The sequence below is a fragment of the Coloeus monedula genome, assembly GCF_965178545.1.
Source record: "Coloeus monedula genome assembly, chromosome: 7".
Taxonomy (NCBI): domain Eukaryota; kingdom Metazoa; phylum Chordata; class Aves; order Passeriformes; family Corvidae; genus Coloeus; species Coloeus monedula.
Genome location: NC_138787.1, coordinates 38,657,748 through 38,684,453, shown reverse-complemented (window position 1 = coordinate 38,684,453; position 26,706 = coordinate 38,657,748). Strand labels below are relative to the sequence as shown.

Sequence of the window (26,706 nt, the reverse complement as noted above, 5' to 3'; positions counted from 1 at the left end):
TTCTGAGGTTTAAAATCTTCATTTTAAGATTTCTTCACTTTCCAGTGAGGGGGTGGAAAAATCACTCAACCAAGGCAAAATCCCAAGGATTTTCCCTCCTAAAATGTCCTTTTTTTTTTTGGTTGGTGCAGCCAATTCCCTCTGCCCATCAGTTTTTTAGGGTCTCCTTACCATTCCCAAAAGCTCTGGAATGGCATTTCCAACATAAAAACCCTCAGCACTCAGATTATTGTAAATTATTGCCAGGAACTCCTGTAAGACCACGAGGCACTTGGAGACCTTGTTGAGATAGCAATAATTATTCCCAGAAATTGGATTTGAGAGAGATTTGTGCTTAGAGGCAGAAGCAGGAAAAATCCGATGGCCCAAAAGGTGGGAAACAACTTCCGCCTGATCCAGGAATTCCCCATGGAGCAGAGAGAAAGCTGGAATGGTTTTCCCACTAGAAAAAAATTCCTTTCGTATGGAAAAATCCTTCAAAGAGCAGGAGGATGATGTTAATTATAGGATCATCAGAGAATCATGGAATGGTTTGGGTTGGGAAGGACTTTAAAGCTCACCCAGTTCATCCAGGGCCACCTCCCACTATCCCAGGCTGCTCCAGCCTGGCCTTGGGCACTGCCAGGGATCCAGGGGCAGCCACAGCTGCTCTGGGAATTCCAGCCCAGCCCCTCCCCACCCTCCCAGCCAGGAATTCCCAATTCCCAATATCCCATCCAGCCCTGCCCTCTGGCACTGGGAAGCCATTCCCTGTGTCCTGTCCCTCCAGGCCTTGTCCCCAGTCCCTCTTCAGCTCTCCTGGAGCCCCTTTAGGCCCTGCAAGGGGCTCGGAGCTCTCCCTGTGTCCTTCCCTTCTCCAGGGGAACATTCCCAGCTCTCCCAGCCTGGCTCCAGAGCAGAATTCCAGCCCTGTTGGATGGCACAGCCACAGCCATGAGAATCCAGAGCTTGGGAAACCTTAACTCAGACATCAAGACCCATCCGCCCTTGGCAAGGAAAAAGCTTTCCCATCCAAGTTTTGTAGCTGGGCCATCGCCCATCCAGAAACCACAGACAGAATTCAGACACCTTCTCACATCCTAAGAATATTGTGGAGGCAATTCTGGAATGTCAACAAGCCTGGAAATATTTCAAAACCTGTTTTACAACTAAAATCTAATGAGTGGCATAAAATAGCAAATAATTAAGACAATATTGATGTAAAAGAACCCAAATTGGTTGTTACTCGAATTTTTCAGGGAACAGTTCCAAATCTCTTTTTTCAGTCACTTTTAGTGATCCATCCTTCCTGAAAAACATCCATCAGGACAGTAACACTCCTGGGAGAAACCTGCGCAAAATCAAGAGAGAACACAGCAGAATTCCCTCCTTTTTTATTCCAAGTGCCCACATGGAATTTTTAGGATCATGAAGCTGCTTGACCACAGCTGTGATTTCCAAGTTGTGATACCCCAATATTACAAAAACGGTATTTTTCTGATATTCTGAGGTGAGACTCAATTGCAAGGAAAAAAATCCCTTCGGGCTGGAGGAACAGGAATTCTGCTCTAGGTGCTCCAAATGTAGGAATTCTACATTTCCCACCGCTTTAAAATGGGAGGATGAGACATTTTACAGAAAGAAAAAATAGAATTTTGGCTTATTGCCAGCAGAAATGAGAGCTCCGATCAAGCAGAAAAAAAGAAATCTCATCCTTGTCCTCTATGAAAACCAGAGGTGTTTATGAAATCAAGATAAGCTTAAACACACCTTGATAAAACAAGAAACTCCATGTCCTTTATGCAAATAAAAGCTTTCAATCCAGTTTCCACCTGGCCACGTCGCCCATCCAAAGCTCCTTTCGGTCATGATTGTCACAGTTCTGTCCCAAAAACCAAAACCACGCCAAGCAAATGCGCATTTCCCTCAGAAAACAGGGAATTAAAGCTTAGAGAGTCCACCCCACTGCCCCATCCACAGTTTGGGGTTTATTTTCAATCCTGGTGGGGAAGGATTCGCACTAAAACATCCAAGGAGTTCAGGATGTGCCTTTCTACCGTGCCCTTAACTTCGCTGCGGTTAAGGAGCATCAGCGACTTCTCCTTGGAGATCCTGGAGGTTCCTGGCCCAGGGACTGTCCCAGCAGCTCTGTCTGAGGGTGTCAGGACAGTGCCATTGTCACCACTGCCACCAGCAGTGCCACGCTGGGCACCCCGCGGCTGCCCCCGGCCGTCCTGCGGGCCTGCAGGACAGCGAACACCGCGTTGGTGGCGTTGGTGGGGATCTCCACGTTGCAGATCATGCCTTCACAGCAGGAAACACATTCCTGGTGGGGAAAAGGGGGAATTAATTAATTCAGGGGTGATTGATTTGGGGGTGATTGATTCAGGGGTGATTGATTCAGAGAGGCTTTAACAGAAAAAACGTGCATTGAATGGTGCAAAGTTGAGCTAAACAGACTCCGCAGCAGCCTGGCCCAGGGCAGCAGGGGGAGCAGAGATGCTAAAAATCACCCTAAAATCAAATCTATCCGTGAATCCAATCTCCAAATCAGGAGTGCAGTTTTCCTGGAGTAACTCATCCCGTGGGGTGTCCCCAAGCTGAGCTGGGATGTCACAGAGCTTCCCCTTCCAACGCACAAATTAAAAACATCCACTGGAACCTTTCAGGTCTCAGCTGTTTCAAGCTGGAAAATCCTGACTCTAAAAACTTTGCTCCCACTCAGTTTTCCCCTCAAGGTCTTGTGCTCAGTGCAGCTCCACGTGCTGAATCCACTTTATTTTTCACTCTCCAGGGCCACCAAAGCACTGCCACAGCTGACTGCCAGGAGAGAATACAAACCCAATTCTCTTTACGTGACCTCTTTACTAGAAAAGCCCAGAGAATAAATGAATAAAATGCCAATTCTTATCTAATCCAAAGGCACAACAACTTTTTAAAGATAAAATCCCTGCCCATGGCTGGGGGTTGGAACTAGATGAGCTTTAAGGTCCCTTCCAACGCAAACCAGGCTGGGATTTTGTAATTCTATGGAAATGCAGCAGAAGGAAGGATGCAGAGTCATTTTATTCCCTCAAAACCTCTTGGAATCACTGGAATTTTCTGCAGAAAACACAGAGATGCTCTTACATTTAATATGGATGCTGCCTGCTTTGTTTTTGGTGTCTGAAATGGTTCACGTTAAAAATAACAGAACTAATCTTCACATATTCCTATTAAGGAATTAGTGGATAAAATTTAACAGCAGAAAATAACACTCTGGTGGGCCGTGCTTGATTATTAAGATTAAACTTTCCCCCATCATCCCCAGGCTGGGAGGAGACACCAGTTTGGGCTTTTTCCCATGGAACAAAACCTCAGCTGTGCCTCGCTTAAGCCCATGGCAAACAGAGTCTTGCATAACCTCCCTGAGAGCTCAAATCCCGAGCTCCAAGCCCTGGGAACACCCCAAAAAGAGTTCTCCTGGGAGTCACTGTCATCCTGTCCCACCCAGCAGGAGCAGGGAAGGAGGAAGGAGGGCTTGGTCCTGCTTCTCTTGCAGCAATTTGATTGTTCCCCACTGCGGAGCGGCTCTTGGCACATCCTCCTGAGCTCGGCAGGAAAAACGAGTCCTGGAATGCACAGCTCCGGCCCCAGGGGCTTCCTCTGCACCAGGAGTAGGGCAGGAGTAGGGCAGGAGTAGGGCAGGAGCAGCGCTTACCGTGTGCCCGCTGTCCCCATGGCGGTGGCACCCGACCAGGTGACATTCCTCGCCAGTGGCACATTTCTTGGTGACCGAGGTGCTCTCCCCGTGGGCCGTGAAGAGGTGAACTGTCAGGCAGTACTGAGTGCCTACAGCAGAAAATTTAGGATGTTTATTGCCAGAAACGAAGCCTTTGGAACAGGGTTTTAAAACTACACACAATCAAGGAAAATATTCCCCGAAAACGGCTGCACAAAACCGTTTGCAACTTGATCAAAAGAGCATTGAGCAAGAAATTAATTAGTGTGAAGTCTTAACTGACCCTTCAAGCCTCCAGAAAGGCTGCTTTTATTTAAATTACTAATTAGCACCACAATCTACACATTTATTTTCAGTTCTTTTTGGCAGCACGCTCCTGCTTGGTTTCACATTTGTTTCCTCATTCCTGTGCTTTGCTTCTTCCCCTTTCCCACCATTACTGAGAATGTCACCGGGAAGAAAAATGAGGAAACATTTCCATTCTTTTCTGGGTTTTATCCTCCTCTCACACAGGTGTGATCCCCAGTCAAGCAGGTCCTGCTGCTCACAAGGAACCACTGAATTTTGGGATGGTATCCAAGAAATTCTTCAGGTTTTTAACAGTTTTAATTTCAGTTTTAAATTCTTCAGGTTTTTTAAAGAACATCTTTCAAATTAACTCCTGGGAAGCACATCATTATAAATACACACAGAGAAACACATATGGCTAATTAATGTTGCTCTAGTGTTCAGAACTCTGTTTGTATATTAACATTTTATTGTTATATAGGATATCAAATTGAGAGAGACAGAGAGAAAGAATTTTTCACTGCTGCTTTACAGTCCAGAAGGGTCAAAATTGTCGCATCAGCAGAAATTATCTGACTCATTCAGAAAACTCAGGGCACCACTGTGCTGGCACATGAATCCCATGAATCAGCCAGACTTGTACAAGGGGGTGAGTCAGGGAGAAGCCAGGTTTAAATATCACAAAGGATCTCCTTAGTCCAGCCTTACTTTCAGGACACCACCTATCCTCAGCCCATCTGTTGCAGTTGTAGTTGTCCACTGCGTTGTCACAGGTGAAGCACTTGAAGCTGTTTGGGAATGGAGTGGCTTGGAAAGCATTGAGGAAAAAAAAAAAGATTAAAATATTCAAAATAATGCTTGCACCTGCATATGTTTACAAAAATAAATTACATCTATTTACATCTTTTCACTGGCAGACAAATAAAACAAGTTTTGCAGAGACCTTTTTTTTCCCCCTAGGCCTGAATTAAAATATATCCTCATGTTTTCCCTCCAAAAATCCAAAACTGAAGTAGTGGTGGGAAAAGCAGGAGAGAGGGAAGAGTTTATCTCCCTCCTCATGGAGCTTTGCACAGCAAACACAAATCCCTGTTTTCCTTTGATGGAAAAGCTGCGTTTCCAAAGCAGCTCCAGAGCCTGATCTCCCACTCGGAAGGAGAAGTTGGATCCTTTAAACAAAGGGATCCAGAGGACTCTTTGAAAACCTCATTTCCATTATTGAAAGGAATTATTTGAAGGTGCAGGGTTCATTAGGGGCACGTATTATACTCAGCTATTATATCCTGGCTGTTTTAATGATGCACATTATGCAAATGAAGGCACAAAACACCGGTGATGCCAGATAAGAGGCAAAAAAAAAAAAAAAAAAAAAAGATGCCATTAGTGCCAGCTGGCTTCACAGGTCCCACGAGGTTTTTAATTACCTCCAGACTGAATTAATTGCATCCAGCAACACCTATTCCTCCCCCTTACAAAACCCCCAACAAGATAAAAGACCAAAACCACCTGTTCTGGGTTATTTAGAGCAAGCCACTGCAGAATTTCCTCTGCAGGGAGACAGAAAAAAAGCTAAGAAAAGCCCTTAAAATGTCCAAGTCCTCATGCACTCTTTAATTTAGCAGTGCAGGTGATTTATTCCCATTCCGCTAACTTGTCAAATATTAGGGATGAAGGGCTGTGGGGTGAGAAGCAGAATACTTCTTTTAAAGTTTCTGTGGAGGCAAATGGGAGACAAACACCTGAAACCCAAAGGACTGGAAGGATGTGGCAAATAATTAAAAACTTAAGCTAGAATTCCACACAGAATTCTAGCAAAGGCTAGAACTCCATAAAAATGCCTACTTACGGTCTAGGGGAGGCCTCACGTTGTAGAAGTTGATGTTCTCAGCTGAAACCCAATTTCCTGAGAGGATGAGGAACGGGAGAACGGCTCCGGCCAGCGCCTGACGGAACAACACCATCCTGCCTGTCACTGCACATGGAAATCCAGACTCTTCAGGCCTGGAAAAGCAAGGGAACACATTTTTGAGTGGGAATCCTGAAAATTTGAGCATGCAGGACGATGGGTTTCCTGTGAAACCCTGCTGGAAGCTTGGAAATCCTGCCGGGAATGCCGGTGAGCCGGCACTGCTGAGCAGCACAAAGCTGAGCTGGTGGTGCCTTCTGCTGGCCAGAATCCCTCACAGAGGGCTTGGGCTTCCACAAAAATTCAAGTTCACGTTTTTTCTTTCATCCATTTGTCCTCCTGAGCAATGGGAATCTTAAAAATTCCTTGAAAGGACTCCTAAAAATCAACAGGGAAATTGAGGTCCTTCAGATCCGACTCAAAACAGCCTGGAATCAACAGCACCAAGGAAGCAAAATGCAGAGAAATCTCAATTTTAACACCAACAAGCAACCCCTCACCTGAGACAAAGAAATTTAACTTCAGACAAGCCTCATCATCTGAATTTTAAGTGCACTTTACATGGACACAGCATTGAAAATTCAAAGTGTAAATTCAATTTATTTCTTTTTTCAAGTGCATCCCAAGGCAATGCTAAGGAAGATGCCTGGGGATGGCCCAGAGGTTTTGGAGAAGGTCAGGGTGGAAAGTTCAGAAGGATGAGATGCAAATACCCAAAAATACATTTATTTAGGCCCCCCTGGGTGCTGTGCCAAGGCTTTAGAGAGAGAAGAGCTGAACATTTTGCTCCGCTTGATATTTAGATTTCCACACCTCCAGACAAACACAGGGAATTGTGGCAAATTCCAGTGACCCCAGAGCCTGGCTCTGATATTAAAAAGCACAATCAGCCTCGCTCCTCCCATGCAAATTCCCAGCAGGACAAACAAGCTGGAGTGGAGGCTCCTGCCAAACCAGAGCCAAAGGCATTCCCTCCAAATTTCCAGGCACACCCTGCCCGAGATGAAAATGGTGCTCAGCACCACAGCAGAAAAATCGAGGAATTTCCCTCTTTTCCCTGGGTTTTGGGATTGTATTTTTCCTTTTCCAGTGGAGGTGGTTTTGCCAGCCAAGCAAACAACAGAATTTCAGGAGTTGTGAATTTTATTGTGAATTTAACCCTCCTGCTGAAGATCTGCTTATTAAATCCTGGCTTTATGGACATATTTCAGGAGATATTCCGAAGTCACAGCTTACCTCTGCTCCCTGTGGACTTCCAACAGTGTTTTCCATAGGATGGTCCAGATTTCTTCTGGCTGCAGCCCAGGATCTACAGAAGGATTAAGCAGAAGGATCTGTGGAGAACAAACAGCAAAAGATCATCAGAATTCTGTTTTGAAGAAATGAATTAGCATTCAATTAAAATAAAAATTAGGTTTTCATAATGAAATAGCCAAAGCAGCACTTGAAGTACACAACACGGCTCTTACTGAGTGCTATGGCACTGCAGAAATTGAAATCCCCTCCTTCCTGGGATATTCCAGTGCCATAAAAGACAAATAAAAGACAACAAGGGAAGGAATGAGGCTCAGTCCATCCCTGAGATGAGTTTCCTCCAGGAAAACCATTACTCAGGCAATGACCTGGGCGGGACCAGGCTGCACCACCTGAGTGAATATTCCAGAGATATCCCAACTTTCCACAGGAGTTATGCCCAAAACAGAAGCACGAATCAGCAGCGAGGGAACCTGAGAGAGCAAAGCCAAACCCTCAGCCTCCCAATTAGAGGCTGATGAACAAACAGGTCCTCCCCAATGTGTGGGGTTAACGCGACTCCTGGAATTCCAAGTAGGCTGCAATTTCCAGAGCCGCACATTCCTGGTCCTAATTACCTCGTCCTTGTGTCCCTGCACCATCATGGATCCAGTTCTCCTGACTCCAAGAGGGCTCCTTAATCCCTACTGGCTCGAGTGATGGCAACAAGATGAGAAGAGTCTTTTTTGTGCCTCAAGTCATCACCCTCCTTCCTGGATCCCTTGCAAATAACTGTGTTTATCTGGGAATTCCAGCAGGGTTTGGGTTGGAAGGGACGTTAAAGCTCATCCAGTTCCACCTCCCTTCCACTTGCTCCAAGCCCCTCCAGCCTGGCCTGGGTCATTTATACCCTTGGAATATCTCAAGCAACCCAGTTTCAATCAAGAATTTCACAACATTTCAGTGTCTTTCAAGCAGCTTTTAATTATTTCCATGTGACTCTGCAGGAAGGGAGGGAATTGAATCATTCCAACATTTCCAAAACTTCTCTCCTTGTCCTGTATCTGCTGCTAGCTTAAGGAAACTCTGCCTTTATGGGGAGGCTGGGTTGTAACTGGATCTGAAGCACCTGGACAGCAAATAAAAGGCACAATTCCACTTGTGCCAGTTTGCTGCAGATCCAGGCTCTCTCCTGCTCCCCTCCCCCAAATTCCTATCGCTTTGCCTCGTGCCGAACGGAAAATTTTAGGGAATATAACTACAAAAACCAACTCTGTGGCTGCGGGAAGGCTCTGTAAATTGACCTCCCAATTTGATGCAGTCAAAGGTGTCCTTGTTTGCCAAGCAGGCCAATAAATAATGGATGCTGTTTGCCATGGGCTTGGTTACACAGCTGCACCACGAGGGCGTCCTCAAATCAAACAAGAAAATATTGGCCCCAAAATGGCTTTCACAGCTCACCCAGAATCTTTCAAAAGCTTATTTTCCTCCCGGTGCCTTATTTTTGATGTGCTTGCAGATAATATTATCTAGAAGAATGAGTAAATGTTTCATTAGACCCAATTAGGAGCTCTCATTAATGAAGGGGGAAACTGTCACAACATAGAAGATTAACTTCTATAAACAGGGAACTGCAGCTTTCCTGGGGGAGGGAAGGCAATCCAAGAGGGAAGGGCTGCTGCTATAAAAAACCTGTGACTAAAACCCATTTCAAGCAAACAACCAGGAACACAATGGCTCAACTAATTAATATCTTCCAGCAGCTCGGAATCTCGCAGGGCGTGATGGAAAAGTCGGAAGCAGCAATCCCGGACTCCTGATCTTAATAAAATTCAAGTCTGTCGACATTGTTTTTCCTGGCGGGCTCAGTGGAGGATTAGAAGATCGAACAGCAGATACAGAATGCAAATGGAACTTCCTGCTGTCGTTCAGTGAGCAATTTTCAGGTGCTATTAGATAATTGCAAACACTTCTGTGGAGCTCGTTAATCTTCAGGACACGGGAGTTCCACAGGCAAAGGCAGAAATGGTATTTTATGTTCAGGGCTGAAAAGCTACAACCCAACACCTGACGGCACCACGTCAGATCCCAAAGGCCACAGAGGAAATCCAACTCGGCTGAAAGGGCAAAAAAAGAGCTCCCCCATTCTCAGGTTTTCCTCTGGAGACCATTTAATTCCTGTCAAAGCCAGGGAGTGAAGAAGTGGAGGGAGAAAAAAAAAAAAAACCCAACCAAAAAAATCATAACTTTCTTTAGGAAACGAGCAGACACATTAAAAATAAAAAGGGGGGAGAAGTGAATATTTTGATCAATTAAACCCCCCAAAAATTATTGCAGATCTGCAAATTTAAAGCTTATTTGTTATGGAAGTTTTACCTTTTCTTCCCTGCTGAGCTAAGCCTCTATTTTTTCACTTTTTGCCTCCCAGCATGTTATTATCAGCACAGAACACCCCAGAAAAATGCATTTTACACGACACTGACAGACATCTCTCCAAGGAGTGACACTGACGGCATCAAACTGGATCTTTAAACACCACACATTTCCTTTATCTGCACCCAGAGTCCAAATTTGGCTTTAATTATAAGAAATTACAGAGTTCTTTATCTGAGATCTTGTAAAAGTCAAGCACAACATCATTTAGCTCGGGGGATGAAGTTGGCACGGAAGGAGTGAGGTAAAGGGCTGGAGACTGGAGGTGTCTGGGACTCCACCAAACACACAACTGCCATGATTTCAGAAAGAAAATAATCCCTGATGAACACGATAAACCTGGGAAGTACCACTGGAGGGAAGGATATGCGAGGAGAAAACACGGAATGGAAAGTGCATTATTCCTTTCACAGCCCAAACTGACATTTAGGTTAAAATTCAGAGTCCCCCGTCGTGGATAGATGGATGGATGGATTTTCCCCATGTGGAAAATTATTTATTTGTCTAAAAATCCATTAATGAGATTGAATTTCTGATTTCCTTCTTGCCAGTTTTCCATTTCCTCAAAGAACTGCACTTTGCCAAAGCTCCGCATGGCCAAAAGTTGAGTTTGGAACAGCTTTTATCCGTCACCTGCAACTGATTTAAATCTCTCACCTGTTCAAGGCTGGAAATTGGGATTTAATGTGGCTCTGGAGAAAAGAGATTACAGGGATCAGCAGCATTTTTTCTTTCCTTGAGACTTGGTAAACCAACATTAAATTTAGAGAATATTTTGTTAAATACCTCAGTGGATCTGACTATTAGTAACCAGTGAGGGTGACATGAGTGAGTACCCAATAGGGGAGAAAATTCTGATTTTCCGTGGTTTTCTTCTCCAAGTTCAGCTCCAGACCACATTCAATAAAAGATCTCTTTAATCCTGCCACGTTGCTCATATTCAGCAGTACTCCAGATATTCCTGCACACTCCAGACCTATTCTCCAACAGGAAAAAGGTGGGACAAAACAACACTGCTCAAAAAAAAATCAAGAAAATTCTGTATACTTCTATGCATTAATTATTATTACATGGAAAAAGGAAGTTTTCAGGCATTTAACCTCAGAAACATCCCTGGGTTTTACTGCCTGCCTTTCCAAGTGAAATCCTATTTTTAACACTGCCCAGTGCACACAGGCACAGATGCCACGGAATTCCATTTCTCATTCCAGACAACACCAACAAGAACCTACACGATTCCCACTTGTCCAAGGAATATTATGTTCCCTTTCATGTTCAATTTTAAGATCAAGACCCACACAGGAAAGATTTACTGGGAGTGTCTGGCAGGCAGATCGACTTCAAATCCTAAATCCGCCAAAATCTGCTGGAGCCTGAAGCGGCCCCTTGGATCAGGGAAATCCAAAGGTTCTGCATCACACAGAACGTTCCTCACGAGCCTCATGTTCAGCTGCAATTCAGATTTAAGGGACATGAGCTGAGCTCCTAAACATGAAAAGCTGCTTTTTGAACCCAATTCTGATGTCTGCAGCAAGTTCACCGACATCACCCTTCCCCCTTCTTCACTTGTGGTTGTTACCTAGTGACCTTGGGGGGTTTGTCCAGCTTTTAGGAACAATAATGGATAAAAAAATCAGTTCCCTGTCCTTTCCTCTGGTTTTATTCAGATTTCCCAAGTCACAAAGGGTTTGGGATGTGTCTGTGCCAATACAAGCCCACATTTTGTGCTGAAAGGAGAGGGAGAAAAGGGAAATTACGCTTGTCTGGTTTTATTTGGCTGTCAGGGTCCAAACAAAACGTCCTTTCCCTTGCTGGAGCAGAACTCTTCACCAAACCCACGGGATTCCTACAACAACACAACACCAGAGCCACTCTTTTACCATCGCTTTCCCAAAAATAAGGAAACAGTCAAGAACCGTGGAATATTCAAGCTGGAAAAGGCCTCTGATATCACTGGAACACTCCAGGTCCACCAAAAGGTCCTTCTGCCACCAGTTTAGGGCAGGAATTGCACTGGAATTGCAGAAAAGCCCCACGAAGAGTCACTCCTGGCAAGGTTGAAGGTGTGAAATTTCTCCCACTGCTCCTTGTCTGATGCAATCTCTGCTTCATGTTTACACCAGCTCCTGGCTCCAAGGAAATCCCTGGAATCCCGAACAGCATCACCTCCTGGAATGCACCAGGGATGGCTGCGAGTGCTTCCAGAGGGACACCAGCACTTCCCAGTGCTCCCACACCTCAGCCAGGGAGCTGCTGCTGAATAAATGAATTTAAAGCTCAGTTGTGACCTGTGGGATCTAAATATTGAACCCACAGAGAAGGAACTTTTGTCCTGAAGCTCCTCAAGTCATTTCAAGCCCTGGGAATTCCCACTTTTTAAGGAATAAATGTGGCTGAATTGAAGTCCTGATTGAAAATGTAACTTTAAAGCAGAAAATATCTATAGTTTTATGTATATGTATTTAAAAGGAGATAACTTTTCCAGGTTCTGTCTTGATGATTTAAAGGATGTTTCTGTTTATTAAAAGGACTCAGCAGCATCACAAATGTGATGGAGGCAGGGCAAGAGAGAAATCCTGACTGTTGTCCAGTCAATCCAACATTTCCTACAGGAATAACTCTCCAACTGCCATTGAAATACCCTTGGAAGCTCCTTCCCTATGGATCCACAGCACACCTCCTCCAGAGCATCACCAGCAGCGTGACAGAACCGGTTTTGAGCAGAAAATTAATGAGAGTGGCACTGATCACACCTCGGGAAAATGTTCTGTGCACAAAACCCCCTTGTCCACATTTCTCATCCACTGAAAACTGATCCGGTGGTTTGAGGAATTCCTGTTGCTCTGCCTGAGCTGAGGAAGATTCTCAAAGGGTCTTGCACTGGATGAGCCCGAATTGCGCATTTCCCCCCCAGTTTTCTCTTTGGAATCTCAAATCCAGCCATGGATCATTCAAATGTGGCTTCCTAAATTCCAGAGGGATGTTTTCCTCGTGGAGACACGGCTACTAACGGAGAAGAGCTGAGGAAAATCCCCTTCCCAAACCAAGAGAACTTTTCCCTGGCTGCACTTTTCGCTCCTGTGTTTGCCAGCTCAGGGGGAGCTGAGCTGATGCTGAGAGGGATTTTGGTGGTGGCTTTTAGGAAAACCTTCCTAGATCTGACAGAATAAATCCAAGAAACATTTATTTTAGAGTGCTGCAGGATTCCTTTGGAAGGAATTCCTCTGTCCAGAGGCACCAGAACTCTGCAAAAGTTGAGGATGAAAAGATGAAAAAAGGAAAACCAACTTTAATTCTAACAAAATCTGGCTGAATTCCTCACGCAGCTCAGAACACAAAACAGCTCCAGGGCTGGGCGTAAAATGCTTTAAAAACTACGGAAGTGCTGCCCCGTCCAAGCCCAGGAGCATGAGGGGGCACCCTAATCATCACCCTAATTCCCATTTAATTCCAGCACCCTAATCCCAAGGGCTGGAAGCAGCGGAGAGCAGGGCTCTGCTTTTCCTGCCTCCCTTTGGGGTTGGCACAAGTCTCCCAGGGAGAGGGATCTGCCCTCATTCCAAAGGGAGGGACAAGAAAAACTCCTTTCCCAGGGCCACGAAGGCTCTGCTGACATTTACATCTTATTTTTGTATCATATGTTCAACTCCAAACCCCAAATCCTGCGCTGTTTTCCTCCTCTAAGGCTCAGATTTTCAAACGAGAAATGCAAAAGATAATGTCCAGGGAGCCCCTAGCTTGTCTAAATTCCCCACCCCCGGGGAATCTGACTTACCACACTTGATGAGACGTCTCTGAACACACACAGAGGGTCCCAGGAAATAAAATCTGCCACCGGAGTCCTCTGCCTTGGACCAGTCTCTACCAAGAGACTGCCAGCCCCCTCCTGCAGCACCACTGACTAGAACGCAGCCTGCTGCAGCAGGAGAAAGCAGCCACCCAAACAGCGGGCACTCGGTAAAAATGCCAAGGTGCCTCTTAGGGTACCTTCTAGCAAAGGTCCCTGTTCGGGCACCGCTTGAGATGCCAAGCCAGGGGTTAGCCCGGAGGTCCAGCTGCGTCTCGCTGAAAGACAACTTGGCATCTGACAGCTCTAGGGGACGAGCTCCTCTCCCTAAGGAGTTAGCCCCAAGCCATGATGGCAGGCACCTTGGTGGAAATTAAGAAGCAGGAGGGGGTCCCTCGTATGGGTTCCACAAGCTTGATTTATTCAGGGAGCAGGTGAAGGATCCAGGGTCAAAGAACCAAGATCAAGAGAAGGTCCAGGGGTTTTACACTCGGGGAAAAAATAGGGCGGAGCTGAGGGGAACAGCCAATGAGGAAAAGCAGAGGGGGTGGGAACAACAACGGAGCAACCAGCAGGAGTAACACATAGGAGGGGTCCACAACAGGAAGCCAATGTGAAACACAAAATTTTAAAAGAAACTCCAAAGATTTAGTTAGAAAGTTAGCTGTGCTGAATTTAGTTAAAATAGAAGTGAGTTTAGGTGTGGCTAGTGTCATAGGTCCCTTCCACCTCAGGCCATTCCATGGCTCTGTGATTTTCCACTAGATTTATTTGCTAAAAGTTGAGTATTTAATATTAGAGAGGCCAAGGAAACATTCCCAGGATTCAGGAAAACAATCCACCCATAATTTTGGGGGTTTTCATCATTTTCCAGGACAAACAGCATTTCATGGCATTTTTTTCTGATGTTTTTCACCAAAGCGTCATCCTCAATTTAGAATATTGGAAGGAAAAAATCTACAGCAGGAACAGATCTAATGCTGAGAGCTGTTCTTGATTCCTGGGAATTCCTCTCCTCCTCAAACCTCCCAGGGGCTGCTGCTGTGCTGGGATCCACGGGCCTGCTCCTAAAGGAAAACACCCGGGGTTGCTCTGGGACAAATATTCCCTTTTCCTGACGCACATTCCCAGACACACATTCCCATTCCTGACACACGTTCCCGTTCCCTGACACACGTTCCCAGTTCCAGACCCACATTCCCGTTCCCTGACCCACGTTCCCAGTTCCAGACCCACGTTCCCAGTTCCCTGACACACGTTCCCAGTTCCCTGACACACGTTCCCAGTTCCAGACCCACGTTCCCAGTTCCAGACCCACGTTCCCAGTTCCCTGACACACGTTCCCGTTCCCTGACACACGTTCCCAGTTCCCAGACCCACGTTCCCAGTTCCCAGACCCACGTTCCCACTCCCAGCTGGGTCTATTTTAATTCCTTATCCCTCCAGCAGGATGCTACTGAGGAAGTTGAATTTTCCCACTTTTCAGGGAAGTTTATGTGGGAGTTTTATAACTCAAGTGATCCAGTTTTCCTATTCTGGACCCATCCCAGCTCTTCCATCCTAATTTCCAAGCCCCCTAAGGCTACTCCCACTTAAATCATCTTTATTTCTTCTTCACCTTTAGCTCCTGGATATTCCTGCCTGGAATTTCTCAGAGCTTCCAAAACTCTGGCAATTTATTCCTCTCAGCCAAGGCAATAAAAAAAGAATATATAAATATTATTAATAATAAAATTTTAAAATAATAATAATAATCATAATAATAAATAATAAAAGCAAACCACAGCAAGGGATTTCTAATCTGAATTTAAAGGGTTTTTCACTCAATTAGAAGAGCAATAAATGAAGTCTCTTTGAGAATTTATCTGCCCAAAAGACATTGCCAGATCCTTAATTAAGTCTTATTAATTACTAATAAGAATTCCTCTGGGTGGGGAGATTTATTCACTTTATACAGTGCCAGGTTCAATTTGACAAACTAGAGACAGATAATTTTTTAAAATTATTATTCTGCTTATTATTTTATAATTTTTAAATTATTTTATTATAGATGATATAAATTATATCATAGTATCAAATTATATAAGAAAATATAAATAGAAAATATTATATAATAAAATAGGTATTATTTTCTATTATTTTGTAGGATTTTTCTATTATTTTCTAATAATTTTTATTATTTTCTATTACTTTCTATTTCTTTCCATTGTTTTTCCATTTATATTTTAAATAGCTCCTATTTCTTATTATTCTGTTATTCTTTTGTTGCTTTTATTATTATTCTGCTGGTTTTACTATTTTTTTGATTCATTCTTTTTATGCTGGGCCTAAAAACGTTGCAGTCCCTTATAGCAAAAATGATACACACCCTTTAAAATTATTTTAAATAAAATTATTATTATTATTGTTATTATTATTATTATGGTTATTGTTCTTATTACTACCTTTTCAGGTCTGTGCTCACCAGGCTACACAGATTTCCCTCAGCACTTGCAAATTTCATAGGAAAAGGGGAAAAAAAATATAAAATTCAGGAAATTCAGGCCATTCCCTTTTGGAGGATTCCAAGGATTTGGGTTGATTTTATTAATGACAACACCTAAATATTTCAAGTTGTGTGATACTACTCACCCTGAATGGATGAGAGTGGATTTTCAACTTGATGTTGTCCCATTAGAAAATACATTTTCCAAAGGTTTTTCCAGCCAGGACTCTTCCCTGGGAAGGTGGAAGTGCTGTTTGCCTGCGAGGTGGTTCTGCCCTGTGTCAGGAGCTCTTTTTTCCCCCCAAAAGTGCCCAGCAGTGAGCAAATCCATGGAAAAATAGCTGGTTACAGTGATAATTCCTCCTCTTCCCAAGAATCTGAAATTCCTGGGATACAGACAATGAGCAGATCTTGGTGTTTAATTACCTGGCTCGGTTAATTGAGCTGTCCAGAGGTTATTCCCAACAGGGTTTGAACCCTTCCAGAACCACACTGCTGGATCCTGGGAATGCCAACATCCCCAAATCCCAACATTCTGCAGTAAATGGCAAAGTCCAAACGCTTCCCTTTTTTTAAAGTGCTTCCTGCTCTTTGTTTGGAACCTCTGGCGTTTGTGGTCCCTGCACAAGGAGCCTCCTCCCTCCACCCTTCCCGTGCTTTCACTGCCCTCTCCCACATTCCCATTTCTTTTCCCAAGCTGAAAAACTGAAAACTTTTCCATGAAGTTGATTTTCTTCACCTCTCGTGTCTTCTCTGCATTTTTTTGTTCCTAGAAATCCTGAAATCAAGGGGAAAGCAAAGTGCAAGGGGGGAGAAATACACCCACAAATATTGATTTATAAGTCCTATACTCCAAACTAATCAGGCTTTATACCTAACCTGAAGGGAAAATTAAAATTTTCATGATTATTAATAATATATTAAATTTCCTTCTGTTAACTCTATTGATTTTCATTATTTACACCCATTATCCCCAGGTCAGAAATACAATTTTGTGAGGGGTTAAGTGACTTTCAGAAATTGCTGGTTGGGAATAAATCCTCCAGGATTCAATCTCTCAGGGAGGCCAAGCAATTCCTCCAAATATTTTCTGGGAATATGAGAAATCAAGAGTTTCAGAGCAACTCTGAGCTCGTTCCTTTTGTTGTGATCCCTCTCAGGTGGTAAATGGATTATTCAGGATTTAACACAAACATGAAACCAGTTCTTTCCTTCCAGGATTTACAGCTGCACATAAACAAAACAAACGAGCCCTGAAACATTTCCAAATTCAAAATCTTCAATCCCAAATGTCAGCCCGGAGCAAAATTTTGAGTGTGAGCTAGTGGATGAAATCCCCCAAACTCCAAAAGGCTCAAAAAGAACATCCTTGAACACTCCTGAATTATTCCTGCACTGAAAATTAGAGGTGAGCACAGTGGGGTGACAGAGGAGGGAAAATGGGGAAGAGAAAGGCAGGATGGGCTGGATCCATGGGCCAACAAAACAAAACCATGGACACAAGGGTCAGGACAAATTAATTCGTGGGGAATATCAAAAGCGAGCTGAATTTTAGAGGAAATTTGAAGCAAAATTTTAGAGCTTTAAGGCTTTTTTTAGGTTTTTTAAGGCTTTTTTTAGGCCTGAAGGATTCTACAGAACAAAATGACCCAGCCCGTGGAAAGCTCCCCCTTCCACAATGCCAGGCAAAGACAGAGGAAGCAATAAACTTTATTAGAGGAGGAAAAAAAAAGAGGTTCAACAACCTTTTGAAACAAGAGAACTTTATGCTGCAATTCTGGGCTCTCACTTATCCACCAGGAATGGGCTTTGGGGATTGAAAAGGGACAAAAACTGGAGCCAACATTCCTGAGCAGTTCTCAGGTGCTGTTTAATCATCAAGATAAAGGGATGCTGCTCCAGCAAAACCTCCTCAGTGCTTTCAGGAGTATTTTAAACATTCCCAAAGAAATGTTGCAACGCCTACAAAGAAGTGGATGCAGCAGCTGGAGGGAACAGCTTGGAAAATTGTGCATCTGATCCCTTCCTCTGCCTCTGAGGGAATAGAATTCCACCTTTTAAAATATCCTCTATTATTAAGATGTTGATTCCCCCTGCCCTGTCTCTCATCCCTGCCCATCATCTCCCCATGGCAGGGGTGGAATGGGACTAGATGAGCTTTAAGGTCCCTCCCAACCCAAATTCCATGATTTGTAGGACAAGCCTAGAGGAAGAAACTCCCCAGTTTGTCCCAAGTCTGTGGGTTGAGCTCCGAACTCACCCTGTTGTGTTTTCCTAACATCATCCTCGGAATTACTGCCTTTCCAAAATCATCTCCCAAAATCCTCGGTTGCTTAAGGTCATTTTTAATGAAAGTAACGAGGCACATCCCAAGGAGATAAAGGATGATGAAGTTTTCAATAAAAAATAAGAATAGAGGTTAAATACAACAACAAGCCCAGAATTATTCAGGATGTGTTTAAATGCTGAGTGACCCTCAAATCCTCCCAGCTGCAGGGAGGGATCCAGCCTGATCTGCTGATCCAAAAGGGTGCAAGAAGAAGCCAAGAGCACGATCCTAATTCCCAGTTTTTAGCCATATGTCACCTCCTGCATTGCCACGCCGCTGTGAAAAACCCCTCGGATGTTCCACAGCTCAGAATTCAGCGGGGCACCAGCCCCTCCTCCAATTGCACCCCAGGAGTTGTGTGTGTGAGCCTGCCCTTTAATCTGAATTCTTTATTAGGGCCTCAAAGGGTGGATTGCAGGTTGGAAAGGCAGTAATTCCAAGGATGATGTTAGGAAAACACAACAGGGCGAGTCTGGAGCTCAACCCACAGGATTGGGAAAGAATTGGGACTTTCCTCCTCTAGGCTTGTCCTGTAAATCGTGGAATTTGGGTAGGGAGGGACCTTAAAGCTCATCCCATTCCACTATCCCAGGTTGCTCCAAGCCCAGTCCAACCTGGCCTTGGACACGTCCAGGCAAATCACAAATTCCTGCATATTTTATGAAGAAGGAAAAATTCCATTTACAAAATTCAGCCACTTAAACAGAGCAATTACTACCCCGCAGCAAGCAAAGCACCAACTCCACACCCATCCCTCAGTGTTCCCTAGGAAAACCTGCAGCAGGATGAATAATAAAACCTATAGGATGAAACCTATTTGGGGTCTCCAGCTCATCTAGTGGGTTTAGAACAGTCCTGAAAGCAAAAATTCCATGAAAATATTCATTAGCCTATTCCAAAGAACTCAAATCACAGCCAACTGCACTGCCACAAGAAATAACTGTGGCAGGAAGGATTTTGGGGCAAAGAAAGAAACTCATTGGCCAAGAAAAGAATAAAAAACTCGACTTTTCTTCACACAAAGTACGAACCTAGAGTTTTAAAAATTAACAAAGAAAGAAACTCATTGGCCAAGAAGAGAATAAAAAATTCTACTTGTCCTCACAGGACAAAGTACGAACCTAGAATTTTAAAAATTAATAAAAAAAGAAACTAATTGGCCAAGAAAAGGATAAAAACCTCAACTTTTCCTCACAGGACAAAGTATGAATCTAGAATTTTAAAAAATTAATAAATAAAAAACCTCATTGGCCAAGGAGAGAATAAAAATTTCTGCTTTTCCTCACAGGACAAAGTACAAACCTAGAATTTTAAAAATTAGTGTATATTTTGCTTTTTGCAGCCATCTAAGCATAAAAATACCAATTTTACCTGGAACAGAGTGAGGAGATGCTGGAGCAGAAGCAGAATTCCTGCAGCTCTTATCAGCCACTGCATAAACACCACAAAGTGCTGGGGAAAGATAAAGTTCTCCATCTGCTGAGGGTTGCTGCTGTTATCAAGAACGGGGTCAAAAAGTTACCTCAGCCGTGAGGGGTTTAGAGCTGAAGCCCTTAAGAATAAAAACCAAATTTGGAAACAAAAAAGGGGCAGAGAACTGAGGCAAAGATAAGAGATAAAGCACGGAAAGGGCTGGGCCAGCTGAGCCAAGAGCAGATTCATCCAAATAATCTGAGTAATCAATAGTCAGAGACAAGAAAATGAATTTACTGCTGCACCGACCTCCACAGAAATGATTCCAAAGGAAAAGGAGGAATTATCATCGGAGTTATTCCTAATGAGATGAACGTGCCCTCCAAAAAGTCAGTATCAAGCAAGGGAAAATGTTCATTTATTGCCAGGCTAAGGCTTGGAAGGGCCCAATTTCCCCCTTGCAAACATCTCCCATCCAAGGGAACTCACCAGCCTTCCCATTTTTCCAGTATTTCGGAAAAATTGCGCGCCTTAAACATATTTAATCCACGACAGACTGGGAGGTGTTTTCTGGCAGCCAGAAATGTTGTGGTTTTAGAGGTACACATTGAATTTTACACCAAATAACCTCGAAGGAAGCAGATTTGTTGAAAACAAAGTCGAACCTTAAGCACCAGGCCCCACTTCAAAACCTAATATATCATTTAGTGGGATTCTGTGCATTCCTAAAGAACAGGAACAGCCAGGATTTATCCAACCAGCACTGAAACTGAAGGAAAAGGGAATGTCTTGTCCATGAAAAATGAAGAGCCACGGGAGTTTCCTGCAGGATAGGAGGAAAAGCATCCAGGTGATGATCACAAGGAGCCATATTGATAAACCAGGGTGAACTTTAATCCAGTTAGGCCTGGAGTTACACCTAGGTGTAAATGTGGTGTAGAGCTGGGCCCAAACCAGTCTCTTTCTCCATTTTTACGGCCGTTCTGAATAAAAAACTTTAGAAAATGAGTGGCATCTCCACGAGAAGCAGCGATTTTGTTGTTGTGATCATCTCCTGCCCCGATTTGATAAATTTGCCTGAGCTGGCAGCAATCCCTGACCCTGGAATCACTCCAGAGCCAGGAGAGCTGTGACAGCCTTTGCAGCCATCTGGCCTCTCTTCAAAGGCTCGGAAAAGCAGGGTGGGGAAAACAGGGTGGAGTGAAAAAAATAATCCCAATTTAATTATAAATAGAGCTGCAGAATCCCATCCACGTGAAATTCTCCTGCTTCGTGCCACGAGTGCCTCCCGGGCTCGGAAAGCTGCCTGGGACAGGAAACCCTTGGCAGGAGCCTCTGGTGAAGTGAGGAGGGGCTGCAATGTTCCTCTTCACCAAACTGAGGGAATTTGTTGTTATTTTGCTTCAGGTTGGAGGTTCTGGGCCTGGAACAAGACAGGAAGATGGAGGTGTGGCTGTGCTTTCCCAAAGTCCAAAAAATTTCCTGTTCTTCTTACTTAACTTGTGTTTTTTGGGGTCATCCATCCCTTCCCTACGTTCTCCTTGCTCTCCCTCATTGTCATTGCCAGATCCAACTGCTTCATCCCCTCCTTTAAGAAATAAGGAGCAGAAATCAGGGAGGGGGAAGAGAAGGAAAACACAAGACGAGCCTCCAGAGAGTACGAACCACAGCAGAACTGTCTTTCAAAAGGAGCAGTGCTGTGAATGCTCCAAGATCTCTGAACAAAAAGCTCTCCTGGACTTCCCCACAAATCCAGGAGACCCTTTGTAGGAGCTATTTCATTTGGGGTTTTGTGAGCTACAAAAAAAAAAAAAAAATCCAGTTTTATAATTCCCTATTCCAACTACATCGAAATGCACCCCTCAGGTTTGATGTGACCACTGAACCTCAGCAGGAGGAGAAGAAATTAATTAATGGAACATTAATAAATAGCAAAGATCACTGCAGCTACTCTATGAAACACAGAGGAGCTAAAGGTGCTGGACAAAGCTGAATTTACCTAAAAAAAGATATTAAATTACTCCTTGAAATGTCAACTGCTACTCCAACATTGAGAATTGTCACAAATAACACTAATGAAGTGCTAAGGTGATCCCTGACTGTGATATAACTGTAAATGAACCCCCAAAAAACCCTTTATCAGATATTGTTGATTGAATTGAAAGCAACTGCTGCCTGAGGGGAGACACTGCAACTTTCTAGGAAGTGTCTGGACACTTGGAAATCACAAAGTGTGACAAATGGAGCTCTCCACAACTCATATGGTGGGTAAGAAAAAAATATTCTCACTTTTTTGAGACAATCTGGACTGAACACACCAGTGTCACCAGATTTCTGCTGCTGGATCCCAAATGTTGGGAGGGCTTCTGAAACTTGTCCTTCAGAAAGGAAGACACATCCCACACACCTCCCATTGTAAAAGCCAGCCTGAATCTTGGATGTGAAGTAGAAAACCTGCTCTGCCTCGTCAGTCTTTGCTTATTCAGGCTTGACACTCACTGAAAAATCAGCATCCAAATGCATCTGCTCCATAATCCCTTTCCTTCCAGGAGAGCCTGCCTGTGGGCAGAGCTCTCCAAACGTGGTGTTTTGCTTGTAAAAACGCTGAACAGAAGTTTCAAGGTTTCAGTTATCATAACAAATGTCCCAGCTGCTGGAAAGAACCTTCTGAGCCGTGTGTCTGGCACAACTGGGACATTTCCTCCCATTATGTTGCTGAAAAGGATTTTTTTCCCATCCCCTGGATAAAAATCCTGTCGATTCCGTCTACATTCCTACAAATGTCCTCACACTTTTCTGTTTGGGGTTTGACCTTTTAATCAACGTGTCTTCATAAACACCAAATGCTTCCTGTGTTGCATATTCTTACAAAGCCAAATATAAACCCAGGAAAATTATTTAAAGGAGGTTGTCCAGAGAAGCTGTGGCTGCTCCTGGATCCCTGGAAGTGTCCCAGGCCAGCTTGGAGCTGCCTGGGATAGTGGAAGGTGTCCCTGCCCATGGCAGGAGGTTCAAATAAGATGATCCATGAGGTCCCTTCCAACCCAAACTGTTCTCTAATTCCATGAAGAAGATAGAAAGAAAACAAAATCCAAAATCTTTGTCCTTGAACCACATTATTGATAAAATCTGTATAGTACAGGAGCAAAAATCCAAGCTTTTCTCACAGGAAATGCCAGGACTGAATTGCACAGATTCCCAAAGATTTGCACAGTGAATCTTTGCCTTAAAAGTGCCAGGATGGGGAATTATTTAGGGCAGAACTGAAGCACTCATCCAGACACTCAGCATCCCTGAGAGCCTTAGGACAGGGCCAGGACGGCAGCTGGGGGCTGAGGAGTGGGAAAATGCTTTGGGGAGGAGGTAGCAGGAAGGTGGCAGCCCCAGGTGAACACAATCCCAGGAAAGGCAGCTTTCCAGCCCCATTCCCTTCCCTGATTCCCTCCCAGCTGTACAAATGCCTCTGCAAACAGAGCCTGCGATGGGCAGGAACACGGGAGCAGTAGTCACAGAGCTCCCTGTGAACTTCAGTTTGCCTTAAAATCAACCCTGGCCTTTCCCTGCCGCTCCCAGAGGAGCTGCCTCACATTCCTCACGTGCTTTGGGGCTGGATCAAGGATCCTCAGCTCCCTGCCTGTGCTCAGACACCCAGGGCAGCTAAAAACCAGCCCCTGCTGAGGGCAAACTGCGCTGAGGGAAAGCCTGCGGGGTTCTGGCAGCACATTTAGGGAAGAGTGGGGAGACCTGTCCCAAAAAAACCAGCTTTGGGAGGCACAGGCTGGTGGGTTTGAGCTGGTTATACTGTGGGCATTCCAGGAGAGCTGGAGAGGGACTTGGGACAAGGGATGGAGGGATGGGACACAGGGAATGGCTTCCACTGCCAGAGCGCAGGGATGGATGGGATATTGGGAAGGAATTCCTGCCTGGGAGGGTGGAGAGAGCCTGGCACTGGTTATTCCATGGATGCCCCTGGATCCCTGGAAGTGTCCAAGGCCAGGTTGAACGGGGCTTGGAGCAGCCTGGGATAGTGGGAGGTGTCCCTGCCCATGGAGGGGTGCAATCAGCTGATCTTTAGGCTCCTTCCCACCCCCAAGCAGTCTGGGATTCCACGATTCTCTTTAGACAAGGAAAAAAGCAGAAACTGGTGAAGGACAGAGCAATCAAACAGTTCAGGAACTCAAAGATTTGGAAAAGCAACCCACATGGAAAGATACAAAATCCAAGAGGAGTGGTTGTGCCTCAGGAGAAGGGAATTCAGGAAGAACAAGGCCCGGAGCACTGCCAGGAGTGAGAAATTCTGACATTCACAGCCTGCCTACCAAACACCAGCACAGACCTGGACACACACACTTAACATAATCCACATTGCAGCATGGATTTAATTCAGGAAAAGGCCTTGGAAGGGGCTCCCAGGGAGGTTTGGATTCCTCATCCCTGAGGTGTCCAAGGAATTCCTGGAGGTGGCACTCAGTGCTCTGGGCTAGGGACAAGGTGGGCACTGGGCACAGCTGGGACTCCATGGTCCTGGAGGCCTTTTCAACCTTTTCCTGGGACTCCATAACCTCTTTCCATGCTTCTTTATCACAGTTTTTGTGGGATTAGCCAGAAGATGAAGGCAGAGTTGCCCAGTTGGAAGCTGGAGGTAAAATCCTGCATTTTAATCTTCATGCACAACAAAACACACCCTAATAAACCACTCAAAGATCCTGGCTGCATGTATAAAATATAAAACATAAAATATAAAATATATAAGAAACAAAATACAAAAAACAAAATACAAAAAACAAAAAAACAAAATACAAAAAACATTTTCTGGTCTAACTGACTCATTTGAGACCCAAATCATCATCTCCAACTCTTTTGAGCTCCTTTTGTTCTCAGTTTCTCTTTGTAAGTGGAAACATCACTCAAAATGTTTCCTCTTGCACCACAAACCATTTTGAAGTGGTTTTAATTTGACACAAGAGCCACTTGCTGGCTCATGCTCCAGTGCCTGGAACTCTGTCACCCTGAGGACTCCTGATGAGTCTTGCACCATGTAGAAAAAAAAAAAATAAAAGGAGCATTTACACATAAATTACAAAAAAAGTTAATAATTAAATCACCTCACTGAGGCGGAAATGAAACTTAAGCAGAAGGTAGTCAAGAACTAAACCCCAGAAAATCATGGAAGAGAGAAACCAGGAAAAAAATTAAAATCTTATTTTTTGCTCTGTGATAAAAACAACAAAAAGAGTTTAAAAATAACATAATCCCTCATCAGTGAAAGAAATAGCAAAACTTCCCATCAACCTCTCTAAAACCAGAATTTAACTTCAGGAAAAGAATTCTATAGAAAGGAATAAGTTTCTTTTCCAATCTAAATTAACTTATATAAGTTTATTTAAATGCAGACAATTCAGTCATTCTGATCACTCCTTTTCTTACTGGCACAGTAAAAGTAACATTGTAATTTCCATTTTTCCACCATACTCCACAAAGAGCATGCAAGAAATATTCCCGCTGCAAGTGACCATCCAAAAGGGATTTAAAGTGGGAAGGTAACCTTAAACACAGCTAAAATCATGCACAGGATTCTCCCAATTAGCTTAAGAACGTTCAACTATCCATAAAAACTGAACTGGTTTCCAAGATTAGCACAGAAATAGAGGTTTTATCACTCCAGATTAATTTTCTTTGCTCAGGGGTCGTTAATCAGGGGTTTCCTGAAAGGAGGTCCAAGTTCAAATATTTTTCGAAACGAATACAAAGGTTGCTTGGTTGTATTTTATCTTCTCTAATCCCCTCCTATCTTCTTTTAATAAACAAATTAGGGAAGTTTTACAGCAAAATACAGCAATTTCAAGGACTCCTAAATGATGTTTCTTTTAAGAAACCAAGAGTAACTTTCAAGATGGGCTTTTAAAAAATCCCAGAATGGTTTGGCTTGGAAGAGGCTTTAAAACTCAATTAATTCCAACCTCGCCACGGGCAGGAACAGCTTCTCCCAGACCAGGTTGCTCAGAGCCTCAAATTGGGACCTGAAATCCTCTTCTGCTGCATTTTAGGGAAAACAGAGAAAATATGAAAAAACCGAATTGTTACAGCTCAAGCACCCACTGAGTTCTACCACAGTGAGGTCGAGAAGAGAGAAATTATTCAAGCAAAATCTCGGAAATCTCTTGTAATAGTGTCAGTGAGAGCAATCCTTGAAAGCTGATAAAAAAAAATCTCATTTCTAAACTCAGCACAGCCTGGGCAGTGAGGCAGAAATGCCAGAAATTGCCATTTGAAAGGATCACAAGCAGTCCCACGAGCACCTGAGGAGCCCTTGAGATCCTGCTTGCAGCGAGGCCTTTCCCAGCCTGTTTTAAAGGGAATTTTATATACTTTTGGACTGTCTGCCTGTATCCCTGATGGTTTCCTTGAGCCTCCCACCTCCCCACTGCCTTTTCTGCAGCAGTACCCTGGCCAAGCTGCCACCAGGGCTGGGCACTTCAGGCAGGAAGGAGCTGGAACAGGCCGTGGAGTCAGGAAAATCCCAGAGGATTTCTTGGCCACCACCATCTGCTGCCCTCAGAGGAGCTAAAAGCTCCAAGAATTTACTCAGTTGGAGGAGCATCCACGTGGCCTCGAGGCTTTGTGGGCAGGAAAGGGATGTGGAGGAATAAGTGGAGTTCAGTGAGAGGGGAAAGAAGGAATCAGAGAGCAGGAAAATGGCACAGACTCTTTGTTGAGGGATCTTTTCCTTGGTTTTTTTTTTTCCTTTTTTTTTTAACTGGATCCATTTCCTTACCAAGTTCATCCCTGCAGCACTGGAAGAGAAAGCCACAATTCCCAAACCATAACACCTGGGAAACACAACACTGAGGGTGAGAAATCATTACCTGCCCCACACAAAATCCCATCTAATGACTGTGCTTCCATACAACAACGAAAACCATTAAAAATTGAGTTTTTCCTCCTTTAAAGTGGCTACCACGGGATGAAAGTCAATAATTGTCAGCAGCATCCCTAAGAGAAAGGGGCTCATTACACAGCATCTGATAAGCTCTTGGCACAGCTTACTGATAAACAAAGGGACTCTGTCTGGAATCCCCTCGCAATCAAAGTCCTGAGAAACTCCTGAGTGCCAAGGAGACACAAACCCAGG

General features: G+C 44.1%; 1 protein-coding gene across 1 annotated transcript; it reads right to left on the bottom strand.

Moving 5' to 3' along the window:
- Window positions 1-2,140: 2,140 nt before the first annotated feature.
- LYPD6B (LY6/PLAUR domain containing 6B) lies at window positions 2,141-7,789 on the bottom strand (the record flags this gene model as incomplete). Its single annotated transcript, XM_082285604.1, has 6 exons — window positions 2,141-2,305; window positions 3,680-3,810; window positions 4,697-4,795; window positions 5,835-5,989; window positions 7,131-7,228; window positions 7,766-7,789. 6 exons carry the CDS (start codon window positions 7,787-7,789, stop codon window positions 2,141-2,143), a joined length of 672 nt encoding a protein of 223 aa, XP_082141730.1.
- Between the last annotated feature and the right edge of the window lie 18,917 nt (window positions 7,790-26,706).